A 23,853-nucleotide genomic window follows, 5' to 3' on the forward strand; every position below is an offset into this window, starting at 1 on the left:
TCCCTCAGCCAAACAAGGGTTTAAAATGTTTATTGACAGCTATCCTCACGAAGAAACCTGGGAATAGTAACAGGTGTAATAGCAGAATATGATAGAGGAGACAGAAGTTTAGGGATATACACAAAGCTTGGTGTTTTTAAATCCCTCATTAAAAATGCAAAAGTAATTGTTCACATGACTTAAACACACCATACAGGCTTAATGCTCACCAATATTTGGGGAACTTGATCAGCTTGCCATAAACAGCAGTACTGAATGAGGGGATAACTGGAACAGGGATGCAGTATAATCCTTTGCTGTCCAAAGAAGTCAGCGCTGCTTGAAAACCAAATATCTGGAACAAATTCAGTTGGTCAAATGGTATATTATCACATGATTAGTGATCTTACTTTCAAGACATTTTATAACGTAATATATGTATTTATAAATATACTCAGTAAATATTAATAAAATTGTGTATTATTTTTAGATCATTCTTTTCCCCCAAACATACATATAGCTACAAAAATCTACCTCAAATAATGCCCTAGAAATACACGTAAAAATATTTTCTTCACTCAAAAAGCATTAACAATGGTCTGCTGAACTTAAAAGAATGCCAGATTACAATTTTTCAATTCAAATACTTTCGTCTATATCCTTTAAACTTGAAGAATACATACTGCCTTTCATACAAAGTAAAATCACTTTGAGTAATTATAATATATACCACTGGTATATATTATGTGGTATAAAAGAGTAGTATTTAAGGAAATTAGAAGCTTCCCTTCAAAGCTTTTCTGCTTAATAAGAGCCTGGCAAAAGAAAGATTCATCACAAGAATTCTTTATGATTTTTCCCCATTCAATATGGCAAGAAATTGTTGTAGAGTTGTCTTTTAACATGCTGTACCACTATTCACAAGAACAGAACAATTCAGCCATTATTAAAACTAGCAAATAAACCCTTTAAAACCCAAAGCTGATGTCCAAATTTTGCTACTAAAACATTTTCTGAAAAGAAAAAAAAATCCTCTCAAACTGAAAAACGTACCAGTGATTTGCAGTACTGCAATTCCAATCACTTTAAATGTGACAGAGGGTAAACACTGCACCCAGAAAACTGAAAGCTTGTCATGCAATTCTGAAACAGTTTTTTGTATGCAGATAATAAAGACTTAAATAATTAAATTGTTACTAACATATCAGTATGGAGGTGATTAGATAACTGAGAAATTGACTAAAATTAACAGTAGTAGTATTAAATATTTGTATTTTAGTAACATCCAAAAGGTTTCAAACTTCCTAAGCACATCTTAGAAGGTTGGAAAAGCCTGCTTGAGAATTCCTCAGAGCAGACGGCAACTGAATTGTCTCAAAACAGTTTTCCATATCTTAAGCTTCCCCCAGCCTCACAATAAGAGCTCCTCTCATATAATGCATCTTTAAGTGAGAACGTTCAAAGATCTGTCCTCTTATAATGAAAAACAATTGAATTGTTTGTTAACAGTTTGTGATTGCATATCTTCACTGTGATGGTTTTGCTCTTTTTCAATACTACTAGCAGTGATGGTTTTTCCTCCTAACTTCCCATCAAATATGTAAGTGAATTTTGCAGCAATCTACAAATCATAGGAGCATTATCTCAGATGAGGAAAAGGGTTTCTTTCTGAATAATTTTAACTCATTCACAAGGACCTTGGGGCTTCGGTCTGCAGTTTCCTCATATGAAGTCCTCAGTGCATATTACAAAACACTTGGCTCAAGTCAGAAGCAGCAATCCCAAACAACAACGTTCTGTGAAATGTGTTTACTCTATGGCCTTTCAGATTAGCTGAAAACATTCTTACAGGAAACCTGCTAACACTTAGGATTAACTTAACGTACATGATCTTTTCCTCAGCACCCATCTCAAGCCCTCATTTACCTTCAGATAGCAGTGTGAGTAACAGTAATGAAGCAGGTTGTCAGACGGCTGGCCGAGGCTGCTGACCACATGCACCAGTTGCTCAGCATACATGGGCACTGAGTGCTCCAGGTTAACCTTATCCACCAAAATTCGGATGGAAGGTAAAGGCCGCAGGGGCTGGAAATTTGCAGCATTTAACAGTCCACTGAAGTTCTAGGGCAGGGAGGAAAAAAAATATCTAATAATTATATCGCAGATGTATTACTTATATCTGTATGTTCTTACCTAAACACACAAGAAAAGCTACATGAAATAAACTAATTACAGATATAATGGCATTATACTATAAATCCTCAAATCTTTCAAAATATTTTCTTGGAAGTTTTAATTAATCAGTTTTTTATCTGGAATTGCAGATGTCCAGTTGCAGGTGTCCAGGTGCTGGCAGTGCAGGGGCAGACTCTGTGAGGGACACCAGGAGCTGTCCTGGGCCATGTTCAGCCTGCTCCAGCTAGTGCTGCAACAGCACCCACAGGGCACAGCTGAGCTCCTCGACCAAGCTGGGGGCACCTCTGTGCAAACAGATTTAACAATGGGCAAAAACACCACCCAGGCTGCAAAGACTCAGAGATTACGTGAGAAACAGCAACATGAAAAGCAAGGTCAGAGAAGGAGGGGGAAGCAGTGGTGCTCCAGGCACCAGAGCAGTGATTCTCTTGCAGCCCGTGAAGGGGACAACACAAAAGCAGACATCCACACTGCAGCCCAAGGAGGTCCCCATGCTGGTGCAGGTGAGTATGTCCTGAAGGGCACTGCAGCCTTGAGGAGAGCCCATGCTGGAGCAGATTTTCCCTCAAGGACTGCAGCCTGCCAGAAGGACTTGCACTGAGGCAGAACAGTGGGAGAATGAGGGAGTGGCAGAGATCACCTGTTACAGACTGACCCCCATCTTCCATTCTCCATCCCCCTCTTTTAAGGGGTGGGAGGTAGAAGAGCCAAGGAATGAAGGAGTGGAATTGAGTCTGAGGGAAAAAGGGGATAGGGGATAGAGGATATATGTTGTTTGGATTCTTAGCAATAAGTGAAATTAATTGTCCCAAGTCAAGTTTGTTTTGCTCTTACTGGTAATTGGTAAGTGATCTCTCCCTCTACCCTGACCCATTCTCTCCCCCACTGCTCTGTTGAGGAAGGGGAGTGAGAACAGCTGAGTAAGCATCTGGCAGCTGGCTGAGGTCAACCCAGTACAAGAATATGCAAAGTTGTAATATTTCATCCTATAAAATCTTTGTTTACCTTTTTATCACTCCAAAGCACTATCACCATAATCATCTCATGCTGATCTAGCCTTCACACTGTCATATTTTATGTATTCATAGTCATGCCAGGCATCTCAGCAAAAGAAAATGCCATTCCATAGAAAATAAATACCACAATTTTAGACATCGAAGCCTATTTTTCATATTATCCATTACAATGGAATACTGCACCCAGCACAGGCCGGACACGTACCAGAATAAGTTTGCTGGAAACAAAGTGGTTATGGCGCTGGATCTCTGTTTCAGGAGAAACAGAGACAACTGAAGTCTTTCAGTCTGGAGAAGGCCAGAGAAGAATCCTACCCCTGTCTACTGCAATCTGCTAGGAGGGTACAGAGAAGAACGAGACAGAAGAGGTGCTGATTCAGCACCTGACAGAACAACCCCTGAAGTAACTCGCTCTTGCTTTAACCATGATGTTGAACTCCTGGAGAATACCTCCAAACAACTCTTCCAATACAAATTATACTACAAATCTAAAAAAAATATTAAATATGTATCAAAATAAGACAATAAGGTGACATATGATTTTCAATCTAAAATTCAAAATTGTTATTTTAAATATGCTTGGCTTCATTCAAGAAATGTAAATTGAGACTCCAAGTAATCAGTACCTCAATCAGAAAATTCACTAGAATTCAACCGCTTTACCTCAAGCCTAAACAAACACAGGACTGTTCATTATAAAAATACCATCTGCCCATGCCCATAAGGTAAAAAAGCACTGCATCCCACTGCATTACTCAGTGCAATGTATTAAAAACTTCTAAAAATGAAAAAACCTCTCTGAGCAACCTGTTCCAGTGCTTCACCACCCTCTGAATAAAGAATTTCTTCTAAAGATCCAAACTAAATCTGATCTCTTTTAGTTTAAAACTATTGTCCCTTGTCCTGTCACTATCTACCTGTACAAAACCCTCTCTTTCCTTTTTACAAGTCCCCTTCAGGTACTGAAAGGCCACAATCAGGTCTCCTTAAAGCATTTTTTTCTTCAGGATGAGCTACCACAGCTCTCTCAGCATATCAGATGAAATACTGGACAAAAATTCCTAGAAATTTAACTCAAGGACTGATGAGGTTTGCTCTTCCTCACACTTCTTCCCTTATCCATAAAATACCTTCCAGCTTCTGTGGCACAAGAGATAAACCTATTTTAAGTCTTTACTACAAGCCACAGATTTATCCCTACAGTACCTCAACTTCATACATTGAAGGAGTCCTATAAGAATAAAACCAGTACAGGATTCTTTAGATGGCATTATACTACACATATTCAAAAGATAAAACAAATGGCTATCAGGAAATTTCTGTCTCTCTGAGCTAGTCATTCAGCAGTTAAATGCCCAAGTCCTGCTGACATCCTGTCTGAACTAGCACACACAGAGCTGGCTATTAAAATCTGTCATCTCTATTGAGCCTGTGTATTAAAAGATTTGATACTTTACCATATTATACTATAATTATATTATAAAGACCTGCAGAACAGGTACTCTTCTGATCAAAACATCAGAGCTACTGCTTTTCATTTTCTTGATGCTTTAAAACCTTTTTTATTCAAAAGTATTTTTCCTATCCACACATGACACTTTCAGTTTCCAAGTCTAACTAGTCAGGTGCCGCTCATTTTAAGTATCTGAAGTGCTCACGGGCACCAAACTAATCCAGAACTCAGTGATATATCCAGCACATGGAGTAAGAGGCCAGTAAGAAAATTTATATTGAATAGCACATGCTGATGTAAAGAACTGAATCATCTGTGCATACATACCTTCTCACCCATGATTATGGGCAGCAAGTGGTCTAGTAAATTGAATTCTGCCACAGGGATTATAATTGTACATTTAAGAACAGTGAACGTTGTAAGTCTAGTGGGAATGTATTCCTCCAGTGATGCTACTTCTTCTGAGCTTGGCATAGTTCTACTTCCATCCATAATATCTACAATAAATGAAGATTACATATGTTTCACTAAAATATATAAAATGTGTCCTACATCTGATGTTTCAAAAATGCCTAGGGACTAGCAAAAAATGCAAAGCTCACCCCCTGCCCCTTCACAGTTAATAATGTTATTCCATACTGCATCTACCTAAGGCTAAATGCAATGCTAACTCGATTTTCCTTACTTGAAATCTGTATTGCTCTCAGAAACTCAACTTAGCAGTCAACATACTTATTTCCATGCATTTTCATCCAGTATGACTATTATTTTGAAATAATAAATACCAGTAGGAATACTTTCTTCTCTAAGACTCCAAAATGAAGCTAGAGTAGATAATGAAGTCAGCTATTCTTACTCAACATGAGGCTTACGATTAAAACAAATGGCTTTCAAAGTGTCTGAAACTATCTCAGAAGTACATCCAACACAGATGGGGATATTATGATTAATTTACTTTTATTTTACATTTTGCTGTTCAGACTCAAAAACTATTTGAAAGCAGCACCCTCCAAAACACTAAATGTAGTCTGGTTTAATTCTGTTTATTTGTGTATATGCAATAGGAGCAAACCTGGCTTAGTTCTGCTGTATGGTTCATACTCATGTTCCAGAGCACAAACTATCATTTTCATGATCCGGTGTACTGCGCTGCTATCCAGTCGAAGATTGAGCGGACCCACAATGAGGCTTTTTGTAGACATCTCCTGAACATTTCCAAAATCTTCACTCTTTACTGAAGAAAGGTCTTGCTGATTCCCAGAAACTACAATAAGTTTTATAAAAGTTACACAAAACAATTGGACATAACAACACATTTTATCAGCTACTTCTGTTTAAAATCCTGAGATCAAAGGCTTAATAATTATACAGAAAAATATAAAAATGCAAATAGAACACACAAATATAAAATGACTGGTATAACAGGTTTTAACAAAATTATTCCTGGTAAATGCATAGCAAACAGGGAAAATTCCTGCCTTGCCTCCAAAATGAGTGAAACTAAGTAACCCTCCCATGAACTTTGAATTTCTCAAATTTGGGACTCTTTGAGGGTGTCTGAACTTCGATGACAGCTTAACCCCATGCATCAGCTGTGGTGTTCAAAACTCTCTACAGCTTGTCACAGACATATCCACCCCCAATAACCAAGGAAAAGGTGTGCTGCAAAGACATGGTAGATCTGGGCCCTTGAAAGGTTAGCTGCCCTGACAAGGCTGGAAGAACCAGACTGACAACTACGATAAACTCTTCCTTCCATTCATATTTACTGCCATTCACTGACATATGGGCAGCAAGGAAGAAAATTTCTTTAATCATTATGTCTCAGATTGGCTTCTTTTAAGAGCCAACAGAGATAAGAGTAGTTCAGTAACGTAGGCTAATAAGGTAGACCAAAAATAACACCATTCAATCACACATTCAGTGTACACAGGCTACTCATAAGCTACTCATACAGCTAGTCATAAGCATGACTATTTCGCTAAACATACTTCATGGAAATTCTTCAGTTAAATCATGAAGATTTCAGAAAATCACATTTTCCTGTCACATATGACAAAATACAGTCCTACTCCTCTAACATTTAGCTTGCAGAACTTCACTCTGATTCTTTTTCCTAAGATCATCACTTTGACAGTGTCTTCATTGCTTTGACACAAGCACTAAACATTAAATATCTTGCTGACCATTACATAAATGAACAATCTGACAAAATAAGCATAGAGATTAAATGGATTCTGAGATGTCAATGGAGCTGGTGAAGGGCCTGGAGCACAATACTTCTGAGGAACAACTGAGGGTGCTGGGGTTGTTTAGTCTGAGAGAAGACCTTATTGCTCACTAGATCTACCAGAAAGGAGGGCATAGCAAGGACAGGGAGTCAGTTTCTTCTCCCAGGTAAGAAGCTACAGGATGAGAGGCCTCAAATTGTACCAGGGGAGATTTAGATTGGATATTGGGAAAAATTTCTTCACTGAAATTGGCTACAGGCACTGGCACAACTTGACCAGGGAAGCATTGTAACCACAATCCCTGGAAGTGTTCACAAATGTATGAGTATGGCACTTGTGGACACAGTTTAGTGGCGAACATGGCAGTGCTGGGTTAATGGTTGGACTCAATGACTTAAAAGAGTTCATTTCCCACCTTAACAATTCCATGGTTTCTCCTTGCCCAAGAGGAACCCATTCACCCTTTTGTCTCTCTCCTTAACTGTACTCTTTTAACTGCACTCATTCAAAACAGTCTTTATATTGAGAGAAGTTGAACTTGGTGGAAAAGGAAGCAAGGACAGGATTTTTTTTCCTTTATATTTAAATCATACTCCATAAAACACTGTTGCTTCTAAGCACTGGTAAGGAAAAAGGTCCTCAAAGTGAGACTATGCCGAATTTGATGCGCAGCTGGCCTAATGTTCTGCAGGCCTTTACAGGCTTATACAGTCAGCAGAAGAATTAACTTTATCCTTAAAATCCTAACAGAAGTTGATGGTGAGAGCATTTATAGCCTCTGCTTCCCTTGGTTTGTTGTTTTTCTGAGAAGAAAAAGAACAATAAAAGAAAGATAAAAGGACAGAAGGACACTACCTTATAAAACCTACTCAAATCTTCAGCTGCAACTGAGTTACAATCTTTTGAATGAATCCTGAAAGAGATTTTTTTAAAGCCCGGCATACTGACTTCTGCATTTATTTTATAGGCAGTTAACATATATACTTTTATCCTTCCAATTCTACAGAGTATTCCGTTTAGATGAACACTACCAAAAAGTGTAAAACACCATACCATCACATAAAAAATAATAAGGCAAAAAATAATAAGGCCAGGAGTAGTAACAGCCTGCCTTTTCAAAGAGGAAAAATCAGCCTTGCCTGTATATATTTTATGTATATGAATAATACATCTCAGTGACAGAATTTATACAAACCACTTTCTGGAACAGTTCCAGTTAATTCCACCTAAGTGCAAAGGGAATAGGGTAGAAAAACCTATTGGTTCTACAGAAGTAGGTGATCACAGATGACTTGAAACTTCACAGATGCATAAAGAAAACCAATTTTCAATCACTGAGTTTTCAAGCTCTCTGTATGTTGTGTGTCTCTTTCTAACCAACCAAAAATATCAAAATGAGTGCTGCATAATAAACTTGCCAGCAAAGTAGAGGTGTACACATTACAAACATAAAGTAACTTTAACAGCGCACCCTGCTAGGTCTGTAGGTCATGCAAATCAGTGATCAGGGAATTGACAGGCTGTGTAATGTTTCAGAGGCATTGTTCTGCACTGAAATACAAAGCAAAAAACCAGAAAAAAAGGAAGGGGAAGACAGACAAAATGTCAAAATAAGACTACTGTGCATGACGATCTTGCTTTCATTCAAAATACTGAAATTGATTAATGCACTTCTGTAAGTGACAGATGAAACTCCTGAGGGTTTATGTTATCCAGGAGGCACTTGTGGTTTAATCAGTAATCCTATGCTTCAGGAAAGGTTAAAGGTGCGAAGAATGTGTCAAACCAAAATTGCCTTGACAGATAAAAATCTTACAATCACAGTTACTCCCTCCTATAACTTAAGTTGGGTTCATTGTTTTATGGTATGTGGTGTGCAGTAATTGTAACTAGAAACAGTTATACCAAAATAAGAAATAGTAAAACTCAAACTTTCATATAAACAACACATTAAAAATGCAACAGATTTATATTGCTTTCAAAATCTTAAGATATTTTTACCTTCATCTTAAATAAATATTTTACACCCTTTTGTTTACATTCTATTTAACAGCTATGCATTTAACCCATAAAATGGAAAAATTAGCTAGAAAATAACTAGCAGAAAGCATCACATTTGCTTTTCTGAGGAACAAAACCATTTGAAATTTTAAGATTTTAATTTCTTGGCTCTAGAGAAACAGCAACCATTTAAACAATTTAAAAATTAATTATTCCACTCTTTTATGCAGCCAGGTTGCTGAAGTTAAAGAAGCAATACTGACATAAAAGCACAAAGTATGACTTCATAGGAAGCCAAGCTACATTTTGTGAGGTGTTTTCCTAATGACTGATGGAGAAAATAGGAGCCAAGGCTTTGAGAAGGCATCCTGGAAGAAAAAAAAAAGAGAAGCTAAGGAAGGAAAATGTGGTCAGAAAGTACAATAGCCTGGCACTGAGGATAAGAAAAAAGTATTTCTGAATTCAGTAATATAGTTAAAAATCAGGAAGAGATATGATCGTAACATTCCTTATGCATTCAGAGAAACATGACAAAATACTCCACAAAATCAATTTTTCTTTATAATACACACAGTCTGTGCATATTTAAATTTCTATACTAAGATTCAAAAAGGAGATACAGCCTACCCAAGGTTTTCAACTTCTCTACACAGAAGTTCAATGTGCAATTAAACATTTACATCTTATTAAAACCAGAAGTCAGCAGTAGAAGTTTGACTTAATTGTACATTTTCAGAGCTTCACACCACACTTATGGAACAGAAGAAAGCCTCAGAGTCAGGAAGAAACTGTTACATTTCCTGGTGTATGTCTCTGCTGAGGAGGGCAATAGCACTATTTACTCATTTCTGTAAATGTTTCATGATCCATCTCTAAGGAAACTAGAAGTTTCCTTCCTACTCCTTTTAGACTTAATGTCAACCACATCCAGAAAACAAAGTCAAACATTAGGAGTTGTGATTTCTCTTACAAAGAAATAGAAATACAAAAAACAAAAAAAAACAAAACCCCAGATAAGTTGGACTATGTAGCTAAGAAGGGTAAATGTTCAGTCACAAAATAGCAAGAAGTTCCCAACAGATATATAGTATTCATAATAATAAATAACACAGATGGGGAAGAAAGTAATATTAACTTGACAATAAAATTATAGAACAGCAGCTGTAGATGACAGTGTTCTGAGCAGTGAAGGGGAAATTATATCACAATTAGTGATAAGGTTATCTGTGCAAACATATAAACATATTACTTGTTGATAGATGAACTTCATTGTCCCAGCTTTTGTGACACTCAAAAGTACAAAATTATACATTTATATATGTATAAGTATATATAGTACAAGTATATTAACAAAAGCAAATATACTTACTTCATTAAATCCACTTCTCAGACTTAGAAAAGAATTTATAGGAATCAGAAAAGCTATTTAGAATTAGCCAATATCTATGTGCACATGGTTTAGGCTAATATTTGCTCATCAAATTTTTTAGATACATATATTTAAAGATAACATTTCACACTGTCTTGCATCCTTGCATTTTTCTTCTTAAAAGAAAAACAATAGTCCTTTTCATCTTCTGTGCCAAGTATATGGTCAATCTCATTCCTCAACCAGGGTTTCTCAAGGTATTTTTTTATATGCAAAGTCAATAATAACAATTTTTAAAAAAAAGACATCATACTTAGGAACTTCACCACTGCTACAAGATAATTACTTTCAGTTTAGCAACTGGCTATAAAAAATATCATTATGATTACTTATGCAGGAAAAGAAAAATAAAAAAGGAAGAATACCAACAATTAACAGCTAACCAAAACAACTAACATCTGAAAACGTCAATGAAGATGAAAGCATTTTAATGATGATCCTGATGGTAAATCTAAGGTAAGTCAGAGGACAGTTGGTCAAGGACCATCTGGGCATGAAAAGTCTTTGTTTCTATTATTTATCAGGGTAAACAAAGGAAAAAAAAAGGTACCTTTGCCACTGGTGCTTTCCATTGTGTACAAGTAATCCATGTAGAAAGCCCCAAACCTCTGCATTCCGGCTATCTCTGTGTATGTCTCCTACCAACAAAGCAAAGCAAACAAAGAAAATGTTGTATAAGGAAAGAATCTTGAGATTACTAACTGATAGACTGGTATTAGAGAGATACATTCTTGTTTGGATTTGTGCATCAACACAGGGAAAGGTTTATCAAAGCAAAGGACAGAGGTTATCACAAGGAATTCACCTTTCTGATAGGTAATGCAACTTCCATTTGAGGCCACACAAATGCACATCCATAATTCCTGTGGACATGCTGACCAATTAATCAATAACATCTCGTCAATTAGTACCTTTAATGTAGTAAATATTCTTCATTTGACCTCTTGCATGCAACACATCGACCTAATTAAATATGCTGAAAACTTTAGCTCGTTCAATTTGGTTTCGCTATTCAAGGAATATTGTGGTTTTATCCTTCAACAGTAGGAAACTTATCAAGATTTTATGCCAACATTGGGATTTATACATAATATAATACATTACACAGCAAATTTGATTCCTCTCTTGCCAAAAAAAATGGGAAAATTGTAAAAGCATTGAAGACAGAGCAGGGATGGAGTAAAGTTTAAAACATTATGGGAAAAGTTTGAATATAAGTACTTGTGATTTTACTAATTTCATTTTTTCATGTGATTCTTCATGGTTACACATTATCAATAGTACTAAAAAGGTGAAAACAGTAAAATTTAAATTCAAAGGAAATTAGATAAATTGAAAAAAAAATTACAAAAAATGGTAAATGGTTTACCCATACAATAAACAGCACAGATCTCCACCTATGAGAACACCTGGAAGGGACCACCTCGGTCACTGCAGCCAATCTTTAATAATGGCAGACAACCAGGGAATAAAGTTTAACTACACAATTTCCAACAACAGACACTAGAGGTGCCTGTAAATTTGTCTCCACAAAACGCAGAATTACCAAATCCTTCTCTAAGTAGACAAATATAGAACGAAAGCAACAAAATTAATACTGTCCAAATCTGACAGCACTTCTTAGTTTGACGACCATAGACTATTTATTGTTTGGGTTTAAAATACACGCTGGTAAAGCTTGACTTTCGCTAGTACTCTCTTGTATGTCTTTTTGCCTCTTAAAATCTTCTGTGGTTACTGCTTTTGGAAACTATGACATTAATTCAGTTTTGGGGGCAGGAGAGGAGTTTGAGGTTTCTTTTGGACATGTTTTTTCAGTTTGGCTCTGTTTTTGGCACGGCTTTTGTGGGTGTCTTTTTTTTAACGCAAACAGATTTACTTTTTTTTTTTTTGGGGGCTGGCTGCAAAGTAAGATTCAGTTAATTGTGTAAAAGTAAAAAGAATTCAGTCCTCTAATAGTACACAGATCTAAATAATTGTAAGAAATCCATTAGAGAGCACTGGAAATTTTTTTATAAGAAAAATGCAATTTTCTGACCTTATGATGAGCTGCATCCAATATATATTCTGCACGAATACTATTATTTTCTGGACTTCTGTAATCAAACAGTGAATTGGTAAGGTATGTCATTCCTTTCACGCTCAAATTTTCTCCACAATTAAAGAAGCATGCCTCCTTCATGAGGTAGTAGAAAGTGAGGCAGGGGAAGAAAAAAACATATTGTCAAGTTAACAGAGCAGTTTCAATTTTGTCTTAACAAAAACATGACAACACAGAATAGTAACCTGCAAGAGCATATTTCATTATGAATGAAGATGAAACAATGAAATTAATTTTATTTGTATAACATAAGCTTCTGTCAACTGCTTCCGCATTTTCAAATCAATAAAAATCACCTGAACCAATGAATATTATACAACTCATAATACAGAATGCATTAGTTGCATTTTAACAACAAATAAGCTCAGATCATCATCACTCCAAATCTTGCCCCAATCCTCTTGAGTATACACAAACTTGTCACTGTATATTCCATTTCTGGCTTCCAACTCCTTTCAGATGCTGTATCCATCCTCTTCAAGGCAATCAGTTATTTCCATATATGACCTCATTGCTACAGTACCTTTATTTATTAATCTAGATTTTAACATGCCTTCTCTCCGATTTGTATCCTTATGAAATCAATACAACTTTCCTAACAAGAGTTATTAATCCAAAAAAGTTATTTAGATTTATTTTTTCCACCTACCTATTCTCAATCACAGGCAGAGCCAGAACCTTTATGAAAGGACCAATTCCACAACCACAGTAGTACAAAGATAACAGGTAAGCAATATCATCACCACTGTCATAATGCAGATACTTTCCTATATTTCTAGACTAGAGTGGCAGAAAAATGAGTAAGAGTAAGACCCAAAATGTCCCTTCTTAACTAACCTAAAGGAAATTATCTCAGTTGGTCAGAGCATGGTGCTAATAATGCCACAGGTGTGGGTTCAATCCCCATACCAGCTATTCACTTAAGAGTTGGACTTGATGTTCTTTCTGAGTCCATTCCATCATAGACTATTTTATGAATCTCTGAAATTCTCCTGCTCACCCACCCACCTCAGTCAAAAAAAATCAGTTCTCTAGATTTTCTCTGACAATCTCAGATGCCACAGACAAGGTGGCTATCCACCCTCACATCCCCAGCCACATCTCCCTTGTCCTTAACAAGGCCAGCATAGCATTTTTGCAGTTTCTCATCCTTGCCTCCCCAGCCTCTCCTTCTGCAAAATCCTCTGTGTATCCACTGCAGCACACCAGTCATGCAGGATGTCCTACTGCATCACTAAAATCCCAACAATGTCATACTAAGTAGCTGTGTTAGGATATTTTCTTGATTTCTGCTCTGCACAAACACCTGAAATGGATGCCAAGCTATGATACTTTCACAGGAGAAAGAGAAGAAGCTGCCCCATCACATCTATCATAATACAGTATACAATTTCCCAGTTTAGGAGATATTTCCCATAAATATAGACACTTGGTATTTTCTTTCATATTCTTAATTTTTCTCTTGAAAATACTCTCCAAGACTTCACAAAGCACTAAAATGAAGTTAACAGTCTCTTCTTGGCTGTATTACTTGAAATTTTTTATTTACACATAGATAACAGTTGCTGTTCTCCAATACTTTAGGGCAGTACTCTATCTACACTTATTGAATTAAATTATAAATTTAATTACATAATCATAAATTACACTTATGAATTAAAAATCATCATTATTGAACTTAGAATTTCATGCAACACTTCATTAAGTATTGTTAAAGCAGTTCATAATGATACCTGATTTTGTCTTAAGCTGTTGAAGATTTGCATCTATTTAAAATACAAACAATAATACTGTCTAAGTCCTTCACTTCATGTAAGACTGAGTCTTACTGAAAAGTGAGGTCAGACACTCATTCAGTATTCGCACCACATTTTTATTATCTTCAACATACAGTGTTCCCATTTCTTCCTTTCCAATCTTTGGTTGATTTAAGTATTTTCAAAGATTTTCAAATCTATTTTAATTTGTTATACAAAATCCAAGTATGACAACAAAGGCAACAATGGGTTATTGTCCAAAAAGATTTATAAAAGTCTTATGTTCTGCCTCTACTCAATCTGAGATATTCGTCTTTTCAACTCTAAGGAATGGACACTGAGTTCTATATCACAGTAACATCCAAAAATCACAACTGGTAACAGTAGTCTTTAATTTTTGCAGATATTTTAATAAAGGATAACATAACTGCTTATTTAGCAAATCAACTGATATTTCAATATACTCACTTCATCACTCCTATTCATGTTCTCTTCAAAATCTTTAATTCCCATAATTCCTTTAAGGCACATAGCTTGGCAACCAACAAAACCAATTTGGCAATCAAAAAAAAGTTCACCTTTCATAAGGACCTAAGGAGGAAAAAGAAAAAATATGTGTTACATTTTTAAGCCTTCTACTCCACAAGAAAAACAGAAGACGGACAAAAACAAAGCAAAATATGCTTATTTCATATATTTAGAGTTTTAATAAATAGCAATCAGACAGGGCACTTGAAAGGAAAGAGTTTGACCACTATAGCACAGAAGTTTAGAGAGTTAATATCTACATTATTATTACAAGAAAAAAATCCAATATGACAGAATAAGAAAGATCAGCAATTAAATAATGAAAAAATATTTTACTGGTGACTATTCGGTACATTACTTAAAATGTATCCAAAAAATCCCTGTCAATGTCAAATTACCTCAACAGTTGTTCCTTCTTGTTCCCAGCATATAACTTCTTTGGATTTTACTTTTTGAGGACTGTAATAACTACTTTCAGCTTGCATTTCAGTGAGCTAAAGAACAATAGGATAAACACCTTATAAAATTCAGTATTAGTATTAAACAACAGTATGGTCATTAATACACAGAACTGATAAAGATGAAGTAAACTATGGGCAAAAATACATTAACCATCAGGAAACAGGTAAAATTAAACAGCTGTAGCACATTACCCATACCAGAATGTCTCCTATTCAGCTTCTGTTTGAAATATGCTATAACAGAATGTTTAAAATCCTAATTTTTAGTTTGCTTATCTAAAGAGAAACTGTGTGAGAAGATGAAACAGATACACAGCTGCATTATTAATATCAAATGAGCTTATAAACTGCTGTAAAAATCCATTACTACTTTATTTATTCTTCTGAGAAAATAATTAAGCATCATGATAATATTACAGACACATTTTGATTACAACCATACACATTTTTGTTTCCTTCATGGCAATCAAGAACAACATGCATTTATATTTCTTGCATGCTTTTGATATAAAAATTCAAAATGGGAAAACATGCATAGGTTAAAAAGCACATAACCTACAACTAAGAAAAACAAGAAAAGAGGCACACTGTATTGAATATATTAGATTTGGCATGAAAAAACACAAGTTACTTCATGGTGTACAGCTTAAATACTTCAAATCCTAATTTTTATAAAAATATCTACACACTCCCTTTGTTTTCAAGACTGGATACACATGGATGCTGTTTCAATTGAAAATTTTGTAATCCAAATGTCCAAGAAAATTGGAAGAAAAAATCACTGATCACCCTTCACCTGTGTGCAATTATTGCAGAGGAAAAGCAATTAATTGATTAGAAGAACTCAGACATTACAAGAATAGTTTTCACCATTATTAGAAAATGGTACATTTAATTTGGCATGATTTTTAGCTGGAATGATATCAACTGTTCAAAATGTTAATGCAGAAACTTGACCTTATTTTTTAACCAAAATGTGAACCACAAATTAATTCCATACACTCTTTGCATGCAAGCAGAACAATGAATTCTGTTTTCCTCCTGTCACCATATTAGCATCACACATCACATTTGAAATTTCTACAATGCAAAATGTTACATTTTGAGTAGTTTTTAATCACTTCCTAATATAAAATGCGTGAACTTGCAAATGAAGCATTAGGAAAATCCTCTATAGCAAAACACATGTTCAAAAAAGAAGTTCATATTATTTTTAATGAGTTTTCTTGCATGAGGAACAAGAGCACAAAATTACTACTGTATGACAGTGTAAAAGAAAATGCTGAGCCATGATAAATGAGAAATTTGAGCTTTGGTGGCTCGTTAATGTTTCAAGTGGTGTCCAAGGAATATAATTAATGGAGGGGAAAATTTGATTTATTTTTAGCCTCTTTTAATGAGGGCTGAAGCAGACTGACACAAGAAAACATGACTGAATGCTTGAATGCTGCTGATATCCTCAAATTTTGCAATGAAGTTCTTCAGGAGGCTGAAGGCTTAAAACATCAATATCCCCACAGAATATCCACAGCTTTCCAAGTCACTTGTCTCACCCTGACAGTTGCTGAGCAGCTAAATGCCCTTCTACACCACTAAATAAAAATAGCTAAATCAGGGATAAAGCCCCATAAAACACTCTTGTGCACAGATGTCAAGCCAAACAGGCAAGAAAGGGCCAGGGAGCTCCTGATGGCACTGGATATAATCAGTCACATAATTTTTGTTTGAGAGTTACAAAAGTCTTGCAGTTCATCTGAAAGACTCACAGTCATAAAAATCATCCAAAATTACTCTGTGGCAAAGTTTTGACCTTGATTTAATACATGCTTAATTGTAAAGCCAAGAGCCACTTTGTGTAGTTATGTAGATAGAATTGCTTGCAAATAGTTTGACATATTACAAGTATTCTGCTAATTCAATATCGTAGTTTCTAATTCCTGTCAGAACATCTCAATATCTTAGTCAGGCTCTCCATATTTCCTTCAGCAAGCTTAAAAAATATTAGAAAAAAGGCCACTAACAATTTTCAACTTTGCTTAGAGCTAATACTTAAATCTTTCTCTACATTCACAGTTTATAGCTCAGCTTATATGTACTATTTATCCTTTTTTTCCTTAAATACAATTTCAACCTATGGAACATTAATTCAACATTATCAAGTTAAATTCATATTTTCACATTCAACAGTCCAAAACAAGAGTAGTCTCTAAAAATTCCTCCAATCCTAGCTCTAAACTAATGGGGTTTTTATAAAGAAATACGTATTTGCATAAACATCAGATGGCTAGAATACTGCATTGAACATTCACAGAGAGCCTTCAGTCTTTTTTTCCCATCAAAAAATATTCATCCAATAAACTAAGTTGGTTCCTTTGAACATTATAAAGTTTAAATTCAAATTCTAGGTCAAATAACAAAACCAACTCTCACTGCCAAACCATCTCATGTCCAATATGATGGAAGAAGAATTTTCAGCATTCACATTTCTTGTTATCCATTAACTTAATACTCCCCTCATAATACCAGTAACATTTTTCTTGAATCAAACAGTATACGAATGCTTAGAAAATCTTTATGCACTTCCTCAACAAGTCAAATGAATCCTTTATGACACAGAGAAACATTTACCTTAAAAGTCACTGTTGCTTTTGTACAATAAAAACCCACTGAAATAATAGGATCTTTGAGGGACTGAGACTTCTGCTGTTCTCCTGTTCCATCATCAATTCCACCCGAATCATTCTCTTCATCATCATAACTCACAATAGCGGGAACAAAAGACCAAGCCCAAGAAACCCATCCTTGTTGCTGGTCATCATCTTGATGCAAATAAGGATCTTGACTAATGTACTGTGTAGGATACTGCATTACTGAGCTTGCTTCATCTTCTGTGCCTTTTAAAACAAAAGAAAAGTTCAATATCAGATAAACCATACTTAAAAATTTATTTATTAAACTCAAATTTATGGTATGTGAAATTTATCTTGCACAGCATCCCATGCAGCATTCATTGATATTTGGCTTATAATCATAGCAAGTCAGTACAAATTTTAAATTACTGAATATGAGTTTTCAAACACTTCTTTGGTTCATTAACATTTTCCTCCAAAAAATATTAAAGGTCTTTGCCATAGTCTTAGTATCACAACCTTAGCTTTAAACTGCTGTAATATTATAAATTTAAGCCTAGCTTAAGAGAGCTATGGCACCTTCAAATTAAATTCCAACGATTTTCTAGACATTATCACACTCTTGAGCAGTGAGGTACATCTCTCTTCCTATTCCCCTAGATCTAAATTCAATCTTGGAAAAACAACCAAAACTTCTGTCTTGAGCAGATTAAAATTAAAATACAAATCTCTAAATATTATATTTACAGAATCACAGAATAAGCTGAGCTGGAAGGGACCCACAAGGATCATCGAGTCCAACTCCAGGCCCTGCACAGAATCATCCCAAGAGTCTGGGATGTGCCTGTGCCTGGGACATGTGCCTGGGAAGCAGCAGATGGGAAGCAATCACACAAAGGTAAAGAAAATTCACCCCTCATCAGAGCAATGCTCCTGAAAAGACCCTGTTGTATCCAGTTACCACAAAAGATCATATAGAAGAAGGAATACATGTTATATGAAAATAAAAAGTAGTTTGAGACCAGACAAGGTAAAAGGACAGAAGTATGGGAAACAGTGCAAAGTAGTACTTCTTTGCTTAGAACAAGCTCTGATTTAGCTATTCTCAATGATCATTTTCAAATAAATTAATAAACAGCCTTTGGCTTTTCTTTTATTTGGTTCAAATGTGGCTGCTGCCAGTTTCAAACTTGCTAATGGAAAGGTGCCTTGCTGCATGATATACTGACAGATAAATCCATAGAACCCTACAGTGTCACAACTCCCAAAATAATCTTCTTAGATCATATTTAACCTCAGTCCAGTTAAGACCATCAGAATTCCTTATCAAACATAACATAAAACATGTTAAAGCACTGCATCCTTACCCAGCACAATGAACAGCCTTTAGCAAACTGCAGACTCACAAGATACTAGGCAAGAACTAGACCTGGATATTTACATTTGCAAAAATCAAAGAAATTAATGTTTTTAATGTTTCTTCTTACAAATTAAAAGCCGTACTCACTTGTGATATTTCCCAACATATCTTTAGTGTGGCAAATCAAATCTTCACTTTCCCCATCTTTGAAGTTGCCTATTTCTCCGTAATACAGAGCAATCCCAAGCTGCATTATACGTATAAACATAGGAAGCTGCTGATCAGAGATTGAAAGTTTCAAACTTTCAACTAATGTGTGAATCTACAATGTGAAAAGAGAACAAAAACAGACAATAAGAAAGCTCTGTCATCAGTATAACCCACTTTTAAACCATACAACTCCATATTCATTTGGAATGGACATTTTATTTCGGAAAACAAGATTTGCAATACAACAGAAGGCAAAGGGCTGAAAAAAATGACTAACAAAAACATCCACTTGGGTTATCACACAATAGACTTTCAGTTGAAAAGTCAAATGTAACGTGCTTTACACATACAGAAACATTTATGTATTTGGTTTTTAAAGTTATTGCTGAAAAACCTTCTCAAATATAAGTGATATAAGAGCATCTAATTAAACTTTCATTTTCATTATAGAGTTTCAAAAACCATGAGAAATTACTTTGTAAACAGTATAGCACACTCATGGGTAAACAGTATTATAGTAGGAAAATCAGTATTTGTATAAATATATACTTATACTTTCATATGTGTAAATTAATGAAGTCTTAGCATGAGTCATAGAGAGTGAGTAAAAACTCCAAGAAAAAATGAAAATAATAGAGAGCATAACTTCCTTACTTATATGCTGTTTCTGTACATAAACTAACTGCATCATATGAACAAAACACAATTTAAAAATTCCATTAGCAAAACACAACAGTACTAGCTTTTCGTTTTACTTAAAATTTTAAAGGATAGTTTGAAAATCCTCAAAACTTCACAATTGAGTAGCAAAAATAATTAGTTTGGATACCCACTTTAATAATTGATGGCATTTTGGAGTTGAGGTTATCATAAGTAAAATGCAGACGAGTCCTGAAGGAACATTTGTACAGTAGAGGTTCCTGGTAAAATTCGATTTTACCACTAGCATTTCTCTTATCAAGACATACTGTGCAGTCAGAAAAGTTGATCATCTTCCTCAGTACCAGATCAGTGGCTTTTAAAAGAAATATATAGGTTAAAAAAATATATTGCATACAAAAAGTAAGTTATGCATACAGGTTCTTAACTAGAAGAAAGCAATACAAGACATTTTTTCAGTCATTATTTTAATCAGCAGCAAAGTATTTGCTTATGTGACTGAAGAGAATTATTTCCTGCACCAGTCTTTTTCTGCTGAATGCATAGGAAGTGAGGACAAATTAGTTACACCCAATTAAAATTTTTACCCTGTCTGCTGTACCTTAGTTCTTTTTATAAAAGAAGAGTTCTGTTTTATGTGGAAGCACACAATAGCTATCATTCTCATTATTCTCACAGAAATAATTTTGCATATTATCCCCCAAAGTTTTCTTTTGAACCTTCCAAAAGAAACAAGAGCTATTCACTTACTACTATTATAGTGATCTTAACATGAAGTGTATTGTGTGATTTTGTCATAATAGTTTGCAATTATTTTATCCAGAACAAAAAAATAGGTTCGGGAAAACATTAATTGAATTCCCTACTCTGCCAGAAATCTTCTATGTGATCTTAGCACAGTTACTGTGCCCCAGTTCCACCTCTAGCCAACGTCAGCAAGAGCACCTAGGCTTAAAGGTGAACATTGGCAATTCAAGGACTGAAACATTCAAATAATGAAGATCAAGATAAAGAGTCTGAAATTGGGGGCTTTTTTCCCCTGAAAATGTGAAGTGAAATGAATCATGTATTACAACAGGTATGCTGAGCTACTGTGAGCACACTATACTGCCTCTCTTGCCAGCCTGTTCAGAGTTTTAAGATCATCACAAACAAGGACAATGGAATGTCTTAATGTGCTACTGCTCACTCACAAACTTGCCTAAGCACTCACTGCCAGCAGCAAGCACTAATTCAAATACCATCACATGATGGCAAGGTGAGCAGAGGACAACACATCTTGTATGATTATCTGCGATCATACAAGGGTGCAATAAGAATCAATCTATATTATTACAGTTGGCTCACCAGAATTAAGGTAAGGACAAGAGAAAAACTGGCTTGGAAATCGAATTTCTGTCAAAAGACAGAGATGTCTTACTTCTGATAAAAACAAGCCATCAAGCCATTTTTATGAGACTTACTAATTTCTGTATGAATTTAAGAGCACCTCCACAGTGATATGTAAAACCAAAAAATACCTACTCACCAGAGATGTCCATAAATGCTCGATCCCAAAACTCATTCACTGTATAGCATTCTGCAGAAGTGATATTGACTGAGAGAACAATATCATCTTCCACATACTTTAATATGAGATTGTTGATCACGATGTTGACATTGTTTACAACACGCCGAATCAAACTCTGCACATAACCTACAAAACAAAACAAATTCTTGGGAATGATAAGGAAGACATGACAAACTAATTTATTTAGTAAAAAAAAATAATTACTTCAATATATTCATTATTTTTAACTTGCACTCTTTTTTAAAAAAATCAAAATTTAAACAAACTATGTACCATTGTACTTTCTTTACCCAAAAAATAACATGACTTAAAACTCTTTAAGAACCTGTGTAGTTATAAAGTCAATCAACATCTTAGAAATGCAAGATATCATAAAAAGTTGTTAAAAGGTATGAATGAAAGGTATGTTAAAAGGTATGAATCAGTCTCGTATGATTCATTACAATGAATCATACGAGACTGATTAACTTTAAAACTAATTAAGAAAACAGAACACTATGGATTACTGTAGACAAAGAATTTTAACAATTACTTTTTACTTGAGAGATACTTAGAAGTAGGTTTGGAAAAGTGAACGCCAGCTGCTGGGTTACTTTTCAAGTGTGCATATATTATGCCTAGGCGCTCCCTCATTTTTTTTATAAGTTCACTAAGCATTAACACACCTGGTACTCTCTCATTCTAAAACCTAATATATCCACATCTTTTTCAGTAAGACCCCTGTGAGGTGTATCAAAACCAATTTCTGTCAACAACCCAAACAGTAAGCACCTGCACTGAAGCCTGTTGGGAACAAATCCATTTACATGTTTTGTAGATGTAATGATATTGGAAAAATCATCTCATCTGGGAATTCACACTATGTGGCAAACAGTCATATTTTAAACAATATCATAAAAAATGAAATATTACCCATATTCATGTCTTTCATACATACTGAACCTAACTATGGACACAAGTCACTTGTGCTGGAAAAAAATCAAGCCTTAAAATTTCTCTGTTTTCAAATTTATGACATCGCACGCATCTAAAAATACATTTCATAAACACTATCGAGTTCTAATTTAGTGACTATGCTGAAAAAAGCCAGCTAATAATACAGGCTTAAATCCATAGGCTTCATGAAAGAGCAGTTTTCTAACACTTGCATTAAATAAAACTCCTTTATATCAACAAAATAAATTCAAATTTAAAATTAAAATGAACATCAAAATATTGTCAGATAACTAGGAAAATTAAGTTGCTTCTTCCACTCTACTCTGCTTTTTCTAGGTATTCATCTTTGTCACACTCATATATAACTTTTCACTTTAGAGTATATGGCAAGTTTTAGCATTACATAAGTGATTTCCTGGAGTTCCACAAACAAAAATTTGCCCAGCTATTAGGTGACATTTTCCCTTTTCTCAGGATTCAAAGTCCTCAATGACCTCAATGACCAGAAAGATGAAATCCAGAAATACAGTCAAATTCAATGTCAGATTTCTAACGTAATATAAATTGGCTTTCCTTGCATATCAATCTAAAACTACTGAAAAATATGTGGACTAACTTGCTTTTAAGGATTTTCTCACAAACTCCTTCAAACAATAACATTTTTTGTTTATATGAACTCAGAAAACCAGATGTATTATTTCAATAATTAAGGGGCATAAGAGGCCTATATTCATCACTGGAGCAATGTAAACCAACCTGTACATAAATAGAAGGCAGCACAAGGCATTTAGCTCCTTTTCCTAATTTCAGCAGAGAAATATTTATGCAGACTATTTAACTAGCAACTATAAAATTATAACCATTTATATTTAAAGCAAGCTACTAATTTCATTGAAGAAAGTGAAGCTGTCTCTCCACAGGTCCAAAGTTTTTTCAGTATTTGGCTTTCAAGGGTCTTTCAAAGTCAATCTAACATACATTTTCCTGCTGTGAATGACAAAAACATTACATCATAGAAGGAAAAAAAGGCAAGCTGTACTGATAGTTTCCAGAGGCATTTAGGGAAAGACCAACACTATTTTCATCTCTATGTCTTTTTGGCTGTGTGCATGAAGAGAGAAATTAGAGTGCTATCTTCCAAATAAAATAGGGGTCATAGATTTGCTAAAAACTATCTATGAAGATATTTTCAAGCTAGTGGTATTGTTGGAAGTATCATACAAAAACCAGCTTCCTGATTAAGTTTAGCTTCAAATATACTAGAAGTAGATTTTCACACGTGAGGAACAATCTTAAGAAACTGTAATTCCTACTATTCAAAACAAAATAATAAAA

General features: G+C 34.9%; 1 protein-coding gene across 7 annotated transcripts in view; it reads right to left on the reverse strand.

Annotated features, from left to right (window-relative positions):
- Nucleotides 1–23,853, reverse strand: part of VPS13B (vacuolar protein sorting 13 homolog B) — a 418,409-nt gene that overhangs the window by 348,321 nt on the left and 46,235 nt on the right. For all 7 annotated transcript variants that reach the window (XM_086881610.1, XM_086881633.1, XM_086881628.1 and 4 more), the window contains exons 5-16: nt 21,541–21,708; nt 20,186–20,367; nt 19,290–19,464; nt 17,781–18,046; nt 15,090–15,185; nt 14,632–14,754; nt 12,344–12,481; nt 10,856–10,943; nt 5,717–5,908; nt 4,972–5,141; nt 1,906–2,100; nt 210–334 (exon numbers count right to left, since the gene is read on the reverse strand). In XM_086881610.1, the coding sequence (XP_086737736.1) occupies nt 210–334; nt 1,906–2,100; nt 4,972–5,141; nt 5,717–5,908; nt 10,856–10,943; nt 12,344–12,481; nt 14,632–14,754; nt 15,090–15,185; nt 17,781–18,046; nt 19,290–19,464; nt 20,186–20,367; nt 21,541–21,708 (1,918 nt within the window). The remainder of the gene's footprint in view (nt 1–209; nt 335–1,905; nt 2,101–4,971; nt 5,142–5,716; nt 5,909–10,855; nt 10,944–12,343; nt 12,482–14,631; nt 14,755–15,089; nt 15,186–17,780; nt 18,047–19,289; nt 19,465–20,185; nt 20,368–21,540; nt 21,709–23,853) is intronic.

Source organism: Cyanistes caeruleus, chromosome 1 (genome assembly GCF_971803275.1).
Source record: "Cyanistes caeruleus chromosome 1, bCyaCae1.hap1.1, whole genome shotgun sequence".
NCBI lineage: Eukaryota > Metazoa > Chordata > Aves > Passeriformes > Paridae > Cyanistes > Cyanistes caeruleus.